The 14,359-nt window shown below is 39.1% G+C and overlaps 1 protein-coding gene across 1 annotated transcript; it reads right to left on the bottom strand.

Moving 5' to 3' along the window:
* Positions 1-693: 693 nt before the first annotated feature.
* On the bottom strand, positions 694-13,590 carry LOC308088892 (uncharacterized protein). Its single transcript, XM_080433476.1, has 7 exons — positions 13,483-13,590; positions 12,205-12,440; positions 11,503-11,703; positions 9,941-10,073; positions 7,715-7,792; positions 6,959-7,049; positions 694-4,501 (listed from the first exon to the last, which is right to left on the bottom strand). The coding sequence occupies exons 1-7, from the start codon at positions 13,544-13,546 to the stop codon at positions 4,300-4,302; spliced, it is 1,005 nt and encodes a 334-aa protein (XP_080289602.1). The 5' UTR covers positions 13,547-13,590; the 3' UTR covers positions 694-4,299.
* Between the last annotated feature and the right edge of the window lie 769 nt (positions 13,591-14,359).

Below are 14,359 nucleotides of genomic sequence, written 5' to 3'. Positions count from 1 at the left end.
ACGTGCTTTTATCATCATCATCCTTCCTCTCTTGAACAAACGCTAAACCACTGGTTCTCAAAGTGGGGACCGGGGACTCGCCCAGCGGTCCTTGAGAGGGTTCAAGGTGGGGGTCCCCAGCAAAAATGAGGAAAAGTTTAAAGGAGTAGTTCACCCACAAATGACTTATTTTCTATCGATTACACACCCCATGAAGCTTTGAATTCATGGAGATTTTTTTGTTTTTGTCGTATTCCTAAGCCAATAACTTGATGACGGATAATTTGAAGTCTCCTACTGAGTCTCCTACTGACCGATGACCCAGTCATCAAATTAATGGCTCAGGAATGCGACAAAAGAAATCTCCATGAATTCAAGGCTTCATGGGGTGTGTCATTGATAGAAATTAAGTAATTTTTTGGGTGAACTACTTTAATTACACACTTACTGTAAGCCCTAATACATTTTAGGCTATTTTTTAACAATGCCGACATAGCTTGACATGCTGACAATGTTGACATCTCTAATGGGGATCCCTGGCACAAGATCTTTTCAAATGGGAGTCCATTTGAAATGATACAAATATCAATTTGGGGGATCTTGGGGCGAAATGTTTGAGATCCACTGCACTATAAACCACAGGAACAAAGGTCAATGATGCAGAACACTAGTCTGAACACACAAAACATGTCCAAAATACATCCCTGGACCTAAAGCATTTATTGAACAAATATATTTATATTTTCCAGCATAAATGTGAAATATTTTCACTGAGGGGTAAGAAACATATGTACTGTACCGCTTATTAAAAACAAAACAAATACAAAACCAAGTCAATTCAAGTTATGTAATTAGCTCATTTCTATCATTAAAAAAAATATATTGTAGTTAGGTTAGCTCACTGACATTTTCATCATCTATAACTAATTAAATTCAGCTCTAAAACATGGTACACATTACATGTGTAAATATGACATGGTTATGAACATCATGCAACTATGTCCGTTAGTATGTAAAAGGTCATACACTTTTGACACTGTAACATAGTCCATATTATACTGTGTAGAATGTAGATGATCAAATCATTTACCGGAAAGGGTTTCATTTGGGGCACCAGGGGATGGCAATGGAACCCCCCGTAGCGTTTGCATGTAACCTCAAATTCAGTTCTTTTATGCATATTTTCTCTACATCTGAAAACGTTTTGCAGATCAATCTGATTTTAGATCAGCACTGAGAGCATCTCAATCAACACCCCTCCATCTAGCTTACAACGCATTGAAATAGGGCTTAAGCTGTCACTGTATGTGCTATTATGGGGTAATATAATGTATAAAGAAGGAAAAAACCTTCCATGGGGTTGGAGGCACCTCATTGCACAATCTATACATAGACGTGTCAAAATTAACTCCTGCTGACAGAAATACACTCGTTTACACACTATTCCATGTGTCTGGAATCTAATCCCTTCACAAAATGTAGGCTATAACACTAATTTAACATAGGCCTACAATAACAGATACTCTCACCACGTTATGTAACATAAAATTCCCCTCTACCATCCTTTAGGTTGGTTTAGCCATAGAAAAAACATTACAAAATACATTCTCTAACAGATACGTTACGACACATGGGCCTACACAGTATCGTCACGACCGCTGTCCATCGTGCCAACCCTGCCTATAGCATCAGGGTACTTGTCAATATTCTGCCACGTAAGAACGTAGCACGTATCAATCCAGTGTACAGTACAGTATATGACTCTCTTCCAGTGAACTCAATATGGCCACGGTCTGTGCCAGCTATATAACCTTCTGTGTTCAACTTTCAGATCGCTCAGAACGAGCTTCAATGGAAGAGAACACGTACTGTACACACTGTAACTTCGCATTGCATCACTGTTTCGTAACAGCGTTGAAATGGATACCGTCGTCATCTTCAAACGCCTCAGGTTACCATGTTACCATTATACCGCCCAACCCTATAGTCTGTACATGCAGCCTTTTCATCTTAAACTTCTGACATACTCTATATACGGCCGGATATAATACTGTGCGACAAACAACCTTATCTATGCATGACTCGAGTGGTTATCAAACCTTCTATTGCAGCAGTGGCACAACCTACATAATGTCACAGAATTGCAAGAAGGCACTTAATTGTGTTTGCTGAAAAGGTCACATCAAGGCTACATGCGGCCACGTAAACAACAGCATCATTGTCTTTGAAGTTGATAACCATGATAAAACATACAGAACCGTTCCATTTCACTCAGGCAAACATCACACAGCGGGCCATAAATCGCCTACATTTCTACACAAACAGAACCCCAGTTCACAGCACAGCACACCTGAGCTCACTTCACGCCAGTGAATAAAATATACATTTCTATGTGCTTTTTCCACTACCACAGTATAAGACTAGACTAACGCTCGTTTTAGCTTTTTAAAATGTGTTATTGGTAATTCTACACACACAAAAGGATCTACAGTTACATGAACCATTATTCAATCTGCTGCACTTCAATCCACCCGACACTCACATCTCCAACACCTGTGGACAAGCTGCACTCTCTCAGAGTGCAGCTTGCTCTCTCTTCTATCTCTCTCTTTTATATTGTTATGGGCTTTTTGCACTTCACTTTTCACTTCACTTGGCAGCGTCGAGACGGCTTTCATCTTTAACCTGGCCGGCTACAGTACGCCTCTCCAACACCGTCCGGTCCACGTCCATGAGCTCTCCAAGACATTTACTGGAAAGACCCGGTATGATCTACAATGTTTTCATGACTGACTTGACCACAGCCTGGACTTTAGCATCACTGCTACTAAAGCCTATCTTATACTCCGTACTGCAACGGTGTTGCGTGCTGACAAGAACGTCAGCTTATAGATCAGATCAACACTGTCGCACAATGGAGTATGACTTGAGCTTAAAAATGTACCTTACACCCCAGGAGCGACGCACGTGAACGCTACGAACATGCGTGAAACCAGCAAATATTATATGCCAAACTATAGGTCAGTGGTTCGCAACCAGTGGCCCGGGGACCATCAGTGATCCTTGAGGGGGTTCCAGGTGGTCCCCAGCTAAATGGAGGGTTGGTAACCAAATGGACCCTATTAGATCTTTAACTTTTGAGAGCGTAATTTTTTTTCATTTTACGCTCTCAAGAGTTAAATTATTGTTAAACATCTGCCTTACTAAATAAAATAATTGTTATTTTGATCAACGTTTGCCATTTATCTCTCCTTTGGTACCAACATCAATACAGCATGGAATTGTGGACAAAATCTTGGGTCTGAGAGTCTAAATCTCATCAAACGGTGGTCCATGGCTCAAATGCCCAATAAATAATGTGATATGAAAAGGGTTGAAAACCACTGCTATAGGTGGATGATTTTATTTGCGATGATAAATACGTCGATTTATCACTGCCTAACATTCGCGTTCAGCGTGGCCGTACTCGTGACACCAACAGAAGGAAATAAACGCTCCCGGTGTGTATAGACCTTAAAGACTAACCTCGACTAACCCTTTCCCTTTCTCCATTGTCCAGACCATAGAAATAAAACGTTTAGAACGGACAATTCCATTCATACTAGCAACTCTGTGTGCTTCCGTGTCAAAGTTGGAAAAGGAAGAGGAAGTAATCAATCCACCAAAATGTGGAATGCCCTGGCACCATCCATTAAAAGATGTAAATCACTGGTTTCTTGCCAAATTGGCCTGAAAAAAACTTCTATCAGGAGACCACAAGGGGAGGTGAAATGCATGTTCCCATAGAAAGGAGGTGTCATGCACTGCCACCATTTCCCCCCTTTTTTTCTCCGTTGTACATACAGTGTTTTGTATTTGTTGATTGTGTACATGTTTTATGCTACAGTATGTTGATGAATTGAACACATAGGACCACAATGGAAACAAGTCCCCAGGACTTTTTTTGGTGTTATCATTTTAGCCTTAATGTCTGACTGTACCTCATGCTGACTAATACGTTCAATCAATCTGTGACGTATTGGTTTGATGTGAAGATGCATTAATTATCTGGTATCCAAGCATCATCGAGTCCCCCCAGGCGCAGGTGAACATATTAGTAGGGCGCTTATGGTCTATCTATACTTTTAAATCTATGGTTCAGACATACAGAAAATGCCCTACAGATTATGTACAGTAACCAGGCTGTTTGATATCTGATATCAGTATCGAAAACTAACCTTATATTCCCTGTATGTCTGTTCCTTCCTCTACCATTAGTATTCATGGGGGCAGTACCACACACACTAAATGCTTGTGCATGCGCATGAAAAAAACACACGTTTAAGCTTCGTAGAGAGGGGTCACCGTGCCATCTTTCCACTGGATGAGGATTTCTCCTCGCTGTAAAGCAGGGGAGGAGTGAGGGAGGCGCATGGCGTGCTGGGTCAGCGGGGCTCTTTCGTTGGGGACGGGAGACCCCGGCTGGCTCACCTCCTCCCTAGGAGTGTAGGATTTCAACACGCACACCACCTTCTTCCTGCTGCTGGGGGGGGGGGGGGGGGGTCAGAGAGAGAGAGAGAGAGAGAGAGTGTAAATGTTTTAACCTTACTATGCTACTTTATTTTGTACTTATTTTGAACTTATATGTACTGTCTCTGTCATCTTTATTTTATGACTATCAGTGGTGGAAAAACTACTACTTAAGTAAAAGTATCAGTACTGCAATGTAGAAATACTCTGTTAGAAGAAAAAGTCCGGAATTCAAAATTTACTTTTGTACTTGCAAAAGTACAAAAGTATTGGTATCAAGATGTACTAAAAGTACTCATTATGCAGAATGTCCCATTTCACAAGTTTTAAAATGTATAAAAATCTTTTGAAAATAGTGAGCTTGTAGATCGGCTATTTTCAAATGGCCGAAATGAATATAGGGCTGAAGTGGTTAATGTATGTTTTGTAATAATAATCACAATCTATAAGTCAACTAGTAACTAAACGTTGTCAAATAATTGTAGTGGAGTAAAAGTACAATATTTGCCTCTGAGATGTAGTCGAGTAGAAGTAAAAGAATTGAAAATTGGAAATACTCCAGTAAAGTCAAAGTACCTCAAAATTGTACTTAAGTACAGTACTTGAGTAAATGTACTTTACATCACTGATGACTATAGTAGCTTTAAGCTGCATGTCTTTAGCACGGAAAGCCATATTAGATTGTTATTATCAATATTATTATTATTACGAAACAGGAGCCAGCGCTGGCTGTCAGATGACACACAGAGAGTGTTCATTTTTTTTTACCGTACTATGCAACTATCCTAGTCATAGGAAGCACCACCATAGGAAGCACCATAGATGTCAGGGAAGCACCATAGGAAGCACCATGGATGACAAGGAAGTACCATAGGATATAAAATATAACACGCCTCGGGTAAAGGCACTATATAAATTAAGTTCCATAGAAAAATTCCAGCACACACTCTGAGATGATTTATTAAAAAAGGTCAACGTTCGGTCACAAATACCATGACAAATCAACCAAAAAAGTGACATAAAGTGACAGGCTTAAATACAGCCCATAATTACATGATAGTCCATAGTTGTGAAATAATTGTCATACTATCATGCAATTATGGGCTGTATTTAAGCACTATATCACTTTATGGTTCAGATGTCTTGAGAAATGTTTTTAATATTTTGTTTATAAATTTTCTCTATGGAATTGGATCTTTGAGGGATTTGATTCTCTGTACCACAGATAAGAGACAACGCAAGTGCCGTGTGTTTTTCCTTCTATTTTACCGTATGCTACAGTAGGTATAACGGAAACGCTTTCCCCAAAACACACTCGCCCCTATTTTTTCCCGCGGACCATTCGCCCCCAGCAGCGGACCACTCGTCCCGCTTGGCGTGGAACTGACTACAGCCCCTAATATTACGTTAGGAGGTAGTTAGGAAAAAAACAGAACAACGATGGAGGCATGCTGTCTGCAGTGGACTTGAACCTCGAGAGGCACCGCCGTGCGATCTCCGGCGAGCGCGTCGCCATGCCGAATGCTTGTGAGTCCGACTGCTCCGAGGTCGCCGGGTTTGTGACAAAAAAACAAATTTAAAAAAAAAGTTGATATTAATAATTGTACACCTCTCTTACACCTACATGTTTTTTTAATGCTTTTAACAAACATTAAAACTTTTCTTTTTTTTAAAGTTGGGAATATGTTTTCTGGCAGAGTGCAAGTTTAGAAAAAAGGAAACCAGACCAAAACATTGTATACATCTTATGTAATTCATGCTAATAAATAATTTAAAATGTTTTGGTATATGATTTGTCCCAGTTCTCAAGAATGGGTGGTATATAAATATTTCAGCTGTCATCTGTGTGTGTTTCCCTGCAGAAAGACACATCCCTCAGGCTGTATTTTGGTTTTGTTACACTGTTTATGTAGATGTTCATCAGGGCAGAGGAACGCCTCTGCCGGTGGGGGGTGGCTGATTTGTACTTAGTTGTGTGCAAAACAGAAGTGAGCTTGTAGATAGCAGTGGCGTACCCACTGTAGAGGCAACTAAGATCTCGCCTCCCGTAGAAAACCCAAATCATATAACCTGAAAATTTGTGCTTATGTCCTCAAAGTCACGCATCCAACAAGCTTTGAACTGAGCAGATTGGACTTTCCGTTCCAGAGATAAGGGCCAAAACATCTTGAAAACGTCCACTTTCGCCGATTTTTGATTGAGTTGAAATTGTGACTAGGATAGTGTTGTGTTTTTGGGGTGGGGGGTTGGGGGGGTTGGTTGCAAAAAAAAATCTCGCCTGCCCTAAATGTAATTCCTGGGGATGCCACTGGTAGATAGGCAGTTAAGTATTACTCAGGCCATTGGGTTTAGGGTTAAAAATGCCCCCCAAAAAGGTAAACAATGTCCTCAGAATTATAGTAATACAAACTGTGTGTGCGTGTGCGTGTCGTGTGCGCGCGCGCGTGCGTGTGTGTGTTTAGGTTCTCACCTGTTAGCATAAACATTGATGATAAGAATCACAGACCCCAGCACTAGAGCCAAGGAGCTCAGGACCAGCATGGTTATCTTCCAGCCCATACCTGTGAACATAGTGAACTTTCAGGACAACACAACATTACAACGTTCTGCACATTGCATTTCAACATACTGTAGTATACAGTACTTCTATGTCTGTGAGCCATGAAGCCTTGCCTAATGTACTTTTTCACACTGTTAGAGCCAATTTAGTTATTTATATTGTATTTATTGTTTGGATACCCGTTGCTGCCCCCCGCTGCTTGGGCTATGCAATAGATCCCACAGGTTGCTGGAACCCCTTGATTAAGGAATGACAGAGAGACTGTCAGGGACAGATGGAAATGTTTGGACGGCAGCAAACAGTTTTTTGACCACGATATAACACAATTCCTTAAGAAGAAATTAGAAGTTTTGTTTGTTACTTTATATATTGGATTGAACTTTAGTTAAACGACGCTGTGTGATTACAAACACTGGACCCTTGAATTGGAACGACTTGAAAATAAAAAGGTAGTCTCCATCACACACAAACTGAAGATAGAAGGTTATTGACTCTGAACTTTCTCACACACACCATAAAACATTCCTTCTCTTTTCCTAACGTTTGGCTCTCCCTAGTGGTGAAGGAGCTGTACCTACATTCATGCAGGTCAAACATCAGTTCCTAACCCCCTAACATTTGCATGGAAAACTAAATTCTTGAATGCAGCACTGCACCAAAACTCACCATAGTCCATGGTGAAGAACACCATTGTGGGATCTGAAGATGTATTCAGCTCTGTGACAGGGTCCATAACACCTTCAACTGGACATGAAAGAAGAATGCAGGCATTTCAATTAGTTACATTTATATAAACCTAGCCACTTTTTATATATTTTTTCTATATTTTTGGGGGAAATAAAAATAAAAAAATCCAATAAACAATTCAAATTAAATTTATAAAAAAAGTTATTATTGATAAACCTCATGTATTAGGAGGGCAGTATGAGTCACCACAACCAAGGATGGGTGTTTTCGATTAATGAAGTTACAATGGGTTTGTATAGGAAGGCTGAGATAATTTTATTTTGTCTGATAAAATGAATATTAAATATCTAAATACTGAATCAAGCAAATCTTAAGGGTTAGGGTGATTTCTTCCATACAATATAAATCCCATAGTCTTTGCACACAGGACTCATATGTTGGTGGATTGGGTTTAAGCCTTTTGTATGCCTTTTGTAGCTGCTGTGAGCATTATTTGTAGAATATATATCTGATTTCTTCTCTCTAGACCCTCTGGGAAAACTCCAAAGTAGGCCTATTAATGGGTCCTGAGGAATTTGTATATGGAATATTGCACTGACTGCTTTAAAGATATCTTTCCCAGTATTTTCTTAATTTTGGGCATGACCAAAAGGTATGTTTTGATGCCTCACAATATTATTTTTGTATGATTAATTATCATCAGATAAAGAACTCAATGGCTGGAAAGGGGGCATACTGTAGGGTTAGTCAATAAACATGTTTTAATGGAGAGAGACAGAGACAGAGTTAAAGAGGGAGAGGGATATCAGTTTTAGTACAAATACATAAACCAATTCACAAATCAGTTGAGAGATGGTTCCAGTGGTGTAAAGTAACTAAGTAGATTTACTCAAGTACTGTGCTCAAATATTGTACTTTTACTACACTACAATTATTTGAAAACTTGAGTTACTAGTTACTTTGTAGATTTTGATTATTATTACAAAACATACACCACTTCAGCCTATATATATTTTGGCCATTTGAAAATAGCGGAAAACAAGCTCACAATGCGTCTCATCGCGACGGATTGTGAGCTTCTAAAATGATTAATTTTTTTGGGAAAACCTGTGAAATGGGACATTCTGCATAATGAGTACAATAATAATAATAAGTATATTTTGATGCCGGTACATTTGTACTTTTACTCAAGTAAATTTAGAATTCCGGACTTATACTTGTAACAGAGTATTTCTACATTGCAGTATTGATACTTTTACTTAAGTACAAAATTTGTGTACTTTTTCCACGAATCATGCTGAGTCACACCCCCCCCCCCCATATGAGGGCAGTAGGTTTATATCGATTGGTAAGAAAAGCACTTAACTAAATGAGATCCAGCCCATCCTCAGGCTGAAAGCGGGCATCATTCTAATCCAATCTGCAGCCCAATGGGAAATACAGCCGTCTATGCAACTAACGTCACAAAATGGAGCCAAATGCCAATGAAAACAAACATTAAGTCGTATGAAATGGAAGAGGAAGTGGGTGTAGAATCAGCCGGAGTTGGCAGTGTGAGAAGAATACATGCAAAACAAGGAGGGAGGGAGGGAGCAACTCACTTTTAAAATTATCAATTTTATTCACAGCAGTTAAGGCTGTCACGATTATGTCATTTTACTTGACGTTTAATTGTTGCTCAAATAGATTTAATTGGGTTTCTGTCATTGGAACATTGGAACATTATGAATACAAATTAATATTTCTGTCTGGCTTTTAGGCTTCGTAAACCAAAGTAGAATAGGGCAGATATGACAAAAAACATAATTCAAAAACTTTGCACTTAACAAAAAAAAACATGAATAGTGGAAACAGCCAATCTACAAGCTCAATCAAATGCCATATCCGGTCTAGAGCCCGCCTACTAAATATATGAACATAATATGCCAATATATGGCAAATATATGCAGAATATACTGCATATATGCCATATTCAGGTTCATATACAGTATGTGCATATATGTGGATTTATAGGAAATCTATGTGTCATATATAGCTCATACTGTATATATTCCCATATATGTTAAACATATGTGTGGCATATATACAAAATATATATGTTCATATATTTTCTTGACCTCCCTGAAATGAATTTTTCCAGGGTGGGATGTCTGGAAATATCAAATTAATTTGAAGCCATTCGACCTTGGCTGTTGTCTTACTTACTTAGTTGAGGCTGTTGATGAGAGTTGGACATGTCTGACATGGCACTAGGTGCTGCATTCACGTGGTGATGAGGGTGATGGCTGTCTCTTTCACTGCACACCGTCTGGTTGTCCAGTGTCCTCCACCGAGTGCCCTGCTTTTAGGGACAGAGTATGGTTATTTAGTTCAGTAAGTTCTCAAACTTTTTCGTGCCAAGCGCCCCCAAATTAATATGTATTTGGCCCCATATGTACATTTTGTCTCTGTTTGTATTAATTTAATCGTACCTGTTTGTTTTGTGTGTATGCCTCTGTTTGTTTTTCATACGTGTTTGAATCGTAACTGTATGTCTTTATCCAGTGCTTCACATTAAAGATATTTGAAATAGATTATGTATTTGGCTGCAGACCCCCATCTGACCAACATTTTTTGTGCCAGGGACACCCAGAAGAGAAGATTTGTGTTAAAACATTTCAAAATTATTCAAACTGTTTCAAACATTTCAAAGACTTTTCACATGTACAAGAACAATTTTAGTTGAATAATCCTCTGTTTGATCTATTCAATTATTCACATATTGGATACATTATTTCAGCTAATTAACATAAAACTGTGATGTTACACTTGGTACAATAGGCTGGCATTTAAAGGTGCTGTAAGTGATACTTTTTGGTTAAAACATTGTTTTTGTCATTTTTTTTGTTAAAAAGTTGAAGCTCTAGTCTACAGTATATTCAGATATTCAGTAATCAGTAGTGTTTGTTCAGTAACAGGGGTCTTCTCATCTCTCCAGCTCTTTAATAAACAGAAAATATATTTTGAGGTGGGTCACCATTGACCATTTCATCCATTTAGGAGAGAGAAGACATTTAGCTTCAGTTTGATCGTGTTCTAATTCCAATTTTGTAGTTTCCTCACTTCCAAATTCACTTCTTTATCCTATATGAGTTCTCATTGAATTGAGTTCTCCTGATTGAATGAAAAGCTGAAAATGTACTGTAATTTCTGTTTAACCACCTTATTGAACAAACTTACTGTATACTGAACATACTGTAGAGCTATTTGGCACTTATTTTAACAAAGAATGTCACTTACAACCCAAATACACTGGGTATGGTTCCCAGTTTTACAGTGGTTTGACAATGAACAAACAAAAGCGCTTTCTGAAGTGCCTTTGTTCCCTCCGCTGGCCGTCAACTCCGGTTTCACTCCAGACCTCCAATCAGGTTATCAGGTCAGGTGTGTGCAGTTAACTAGCTGGTAGAATGGAAATAACCAGATTATTTATTTATGTATTTTCAACTCTTGTTTTTAGTGTTTGCTAAATTGCTTATTTGTTTTTCCTGATAAAGTTCTCCTCTCCCCTTGGCCCACACACACACACACACACACACACACACACACACACACACACACACACACACACACACACACACACACACACACACACACACACACACACACACACACACACACACACACACACACACACACACACACACACACACACACGTAAAGCGACTTTGGAATTTATATGGCACTTTTCTAAATACTCAGGTATTATTATTATTAAGTATTCATACCTGCTTATGGTCCTTGGAGAGGAACACCAGGGTGGACTGGTGGGTGGCACTGAGGTGCAGACCCTTGCCCGACAGGCTGAGAAGACCCTTCTTGTTGCAGGTCCATGCTTGGCTGCTGCTCGTCTGCCTCTCCATATACACCTCCTCTCCTCCTTCTCCAGGAGGAGACGTCTCTTCATCTTCTCCGCTTAATACACAGGTCTGCAGGTATAGGGTTGTCACCATTATGAGATTGTACGTGACGATTAATTGTCATTAAAATATTGCGATTAATGACTTGTGTGGCTTTTAGGTCTTGTAAATAAAAGTTGCACAAGGGCAGATATGATAAAAAAAAAATACACAAAGAAATTATAAATAATAAATAATATATGGCCATATGTCATATTTAATATTCTACAATATAATTTTTCCAAAATTGTGGAAATAGACGATCTACAAGCTCACAACACGTCGCGAGCTTGTAGATCGTCTATTTCCACTATTTTGGAAAAATAATAATATAATATATTATGGCCATAAATACCATATTTAATAATTTCGAAAAATACAAAATATTGGAAAAATAGCCGATCAAAATATTTTGATCGACTATTTTTGAAATGTTTCAAAATGTATGAACCTTTCTCAACATGGAAACGATTATGACGATTATGTTCGATTGTATGTAATAAAATGTAATAAATTGTGACAGGCCTATACCTGCAGGCTGACGCCCTCGTACTCTGCCCGCGGCGCCGTCAGACAGTCCCCTGTGTGCTGGTTACTGATGGCGTGGCCGCCGTGGTGGGGGTGGCTCCCCCCGCCCCCGCCGGGCACCCAGCGCCACTCCTGTAAGGGTGACCCCTGGCTGCATTCCTCCAGGGCCACCCTGCCTCCGCTGTGGACCTTCAGACATTTCCCCAGCAGCTTGTTTCTGATCATGAAGCCAGACGCCTCTGTGTTAGGAATACAAAGGAAAACATCATGTAGGCTAACTGGGAAGCTTATAAATGAAGGAAGGAAGAAAGAAAGAAAGAAAGAATGTACACACACACAAATGTTGGCTATTTTGAAAATAGCAGATCTACAAGCTCACAACGCGTGACGCGTTGTGAGTTTGTAGATCTGCTATTTTCAAAAGATTTGCATACATTTGAAACCTGTGAAATGGGACATTCTGCATAATGTGTAGTTTTACTTTTGGTACTTTAAAGTATATTTTGATGCCAATACTTTAGTACCTTTACTCAAGTACAATTTGAATTGAGTATTCTACATCGCAGTATTGATACTTTTACTTCAGTAAAACATGGTACAGTACTTTTACCACCACTGCCAATAAGTTCTAGACACATGCGTTTGATCTTGATGTTGATACATGGCACTAGCCCTAGAATGGCTGTGATATTACATACATTTCATGTATTCCAAATACTTGTATGTGCCTAATGACTATGCAGTAGGTGAAAAGTAACCAAGTACATGTACTCAAGTACTGTACTTAAGTACAATTTTGAGGTATTTTTACTTTAGTGGAGTACTTCCAATTTTCAATAATGTTTACCTCTACTCCACTACATCTCAAAGGAAAATATTGTACTTTCACTTCACTATAATTATTTGAAAACGTAAGTTTAATACTAGTTACTAGATTTTGATTACATGCTCATGTCTGTAGGAATGCACCTGTTGATGTCTAGAAAGTTTTAAAAAAAAAAGACAACCAACAAAGTTTGATCCTTGCAGAAATTATTGCAATTTCAAAGCTAACATCTGCTTGCAAAAAAATCGCTACAAAAACAACCAATCACTTTTGAAAGCAGATGCAGATCACTATGAAATCTGCAAGGATCCCAGTGGATCCCAGACAGTGCAGTGCAGTTGCTACAGCGACGTCAGAAGGAACATGGAACTCAGTGTAACTTTAACAACTTTAGGCTAAGAATAAGTTAGAATCAAACTCTACCCTGGTTATGAAAGAGTGTCTTAAATGTTTACCATGGTAATTCACAGCAACAGCCACAATGCAGAGACCCAGCAGCAGTCTGTTGTTATTCCACATGATGATGATAAAGCTGATGATGACAGTTTGTTGTCTCTGATCCAGTCAGTGCATGCAAAACAGTTACAGTCGCATTCTACACTAGTTCAAGTTGGGTAGAGTACTAGAGCTCTACATCCCATAACCCGGAGGGACAGTCACATCCTGATAGGCTAGGTGGGTTGTCAGTAGCCATGGATACACGACGGTCGTCTGTCACGACACGACAGGCATGGATGAACTTGAACTGCGTGTTTGCACTTTCTTACCCACTGAGCATTTTTCGGGCTATTAGACGTCTAAAATACGTCTAAGGGCTAGGCTAAAACGGGGTTATAATTGGTCTAACAGTGAAAGTTTTTTAGCGGTCTAGGCTTAGCCTAGACGTTGATTAGCTGTTTTTTAAGCGTCTATTTATAGACCGTCTATATTATAGACGTTGAAATGACGTCTATAATATAGACGTCTATATATAGACGCTTAAAAAACAGCTAATCAACGTCTAGGCTAAGCCTAGACCGCTAAAAAACTTTCACTGTTAGACCAATTAAACCCAGTTTTAGACGGAGGTCTAATAGACGACTATGGCTCAGTGGGTAATTTACGGCCCGTATATCTATCTACATATTACATAAACGTTCACATTTCAAATATAAAATGCTTACCCTATGGCCATGGATGTTAGAATTATACTCGAGCCAGCATAAGTACCTGTATATTACGTATTGTTCAATAAAAAAGCATTTTAATCCGATTGGTGGCCATTTTATCATAGGGTATCAGAGTGCAATACACCTCCCAACCGATAGGGTCACGTAGTTGAAAGCATATGGA

Source organism: Gymnoscopelus braueri (genome assembly GCF_963280865.1).
Source record: "Gymnoscopelus braueri genome assembly, chromosome: 7".
NCBI classification, from domain to species: Eukaryota; Metazoa; Chordata; class Actinopteri; order Myctophiformes; family Myctophidae; genus Gymnoscopelus; species Gymnoscopelus braueri.
The sequence above is the reverse complement of the archived record's forward strand: the minus strand, read 5'-3'. Positions and strand labels throughout refer to the sequence as shown.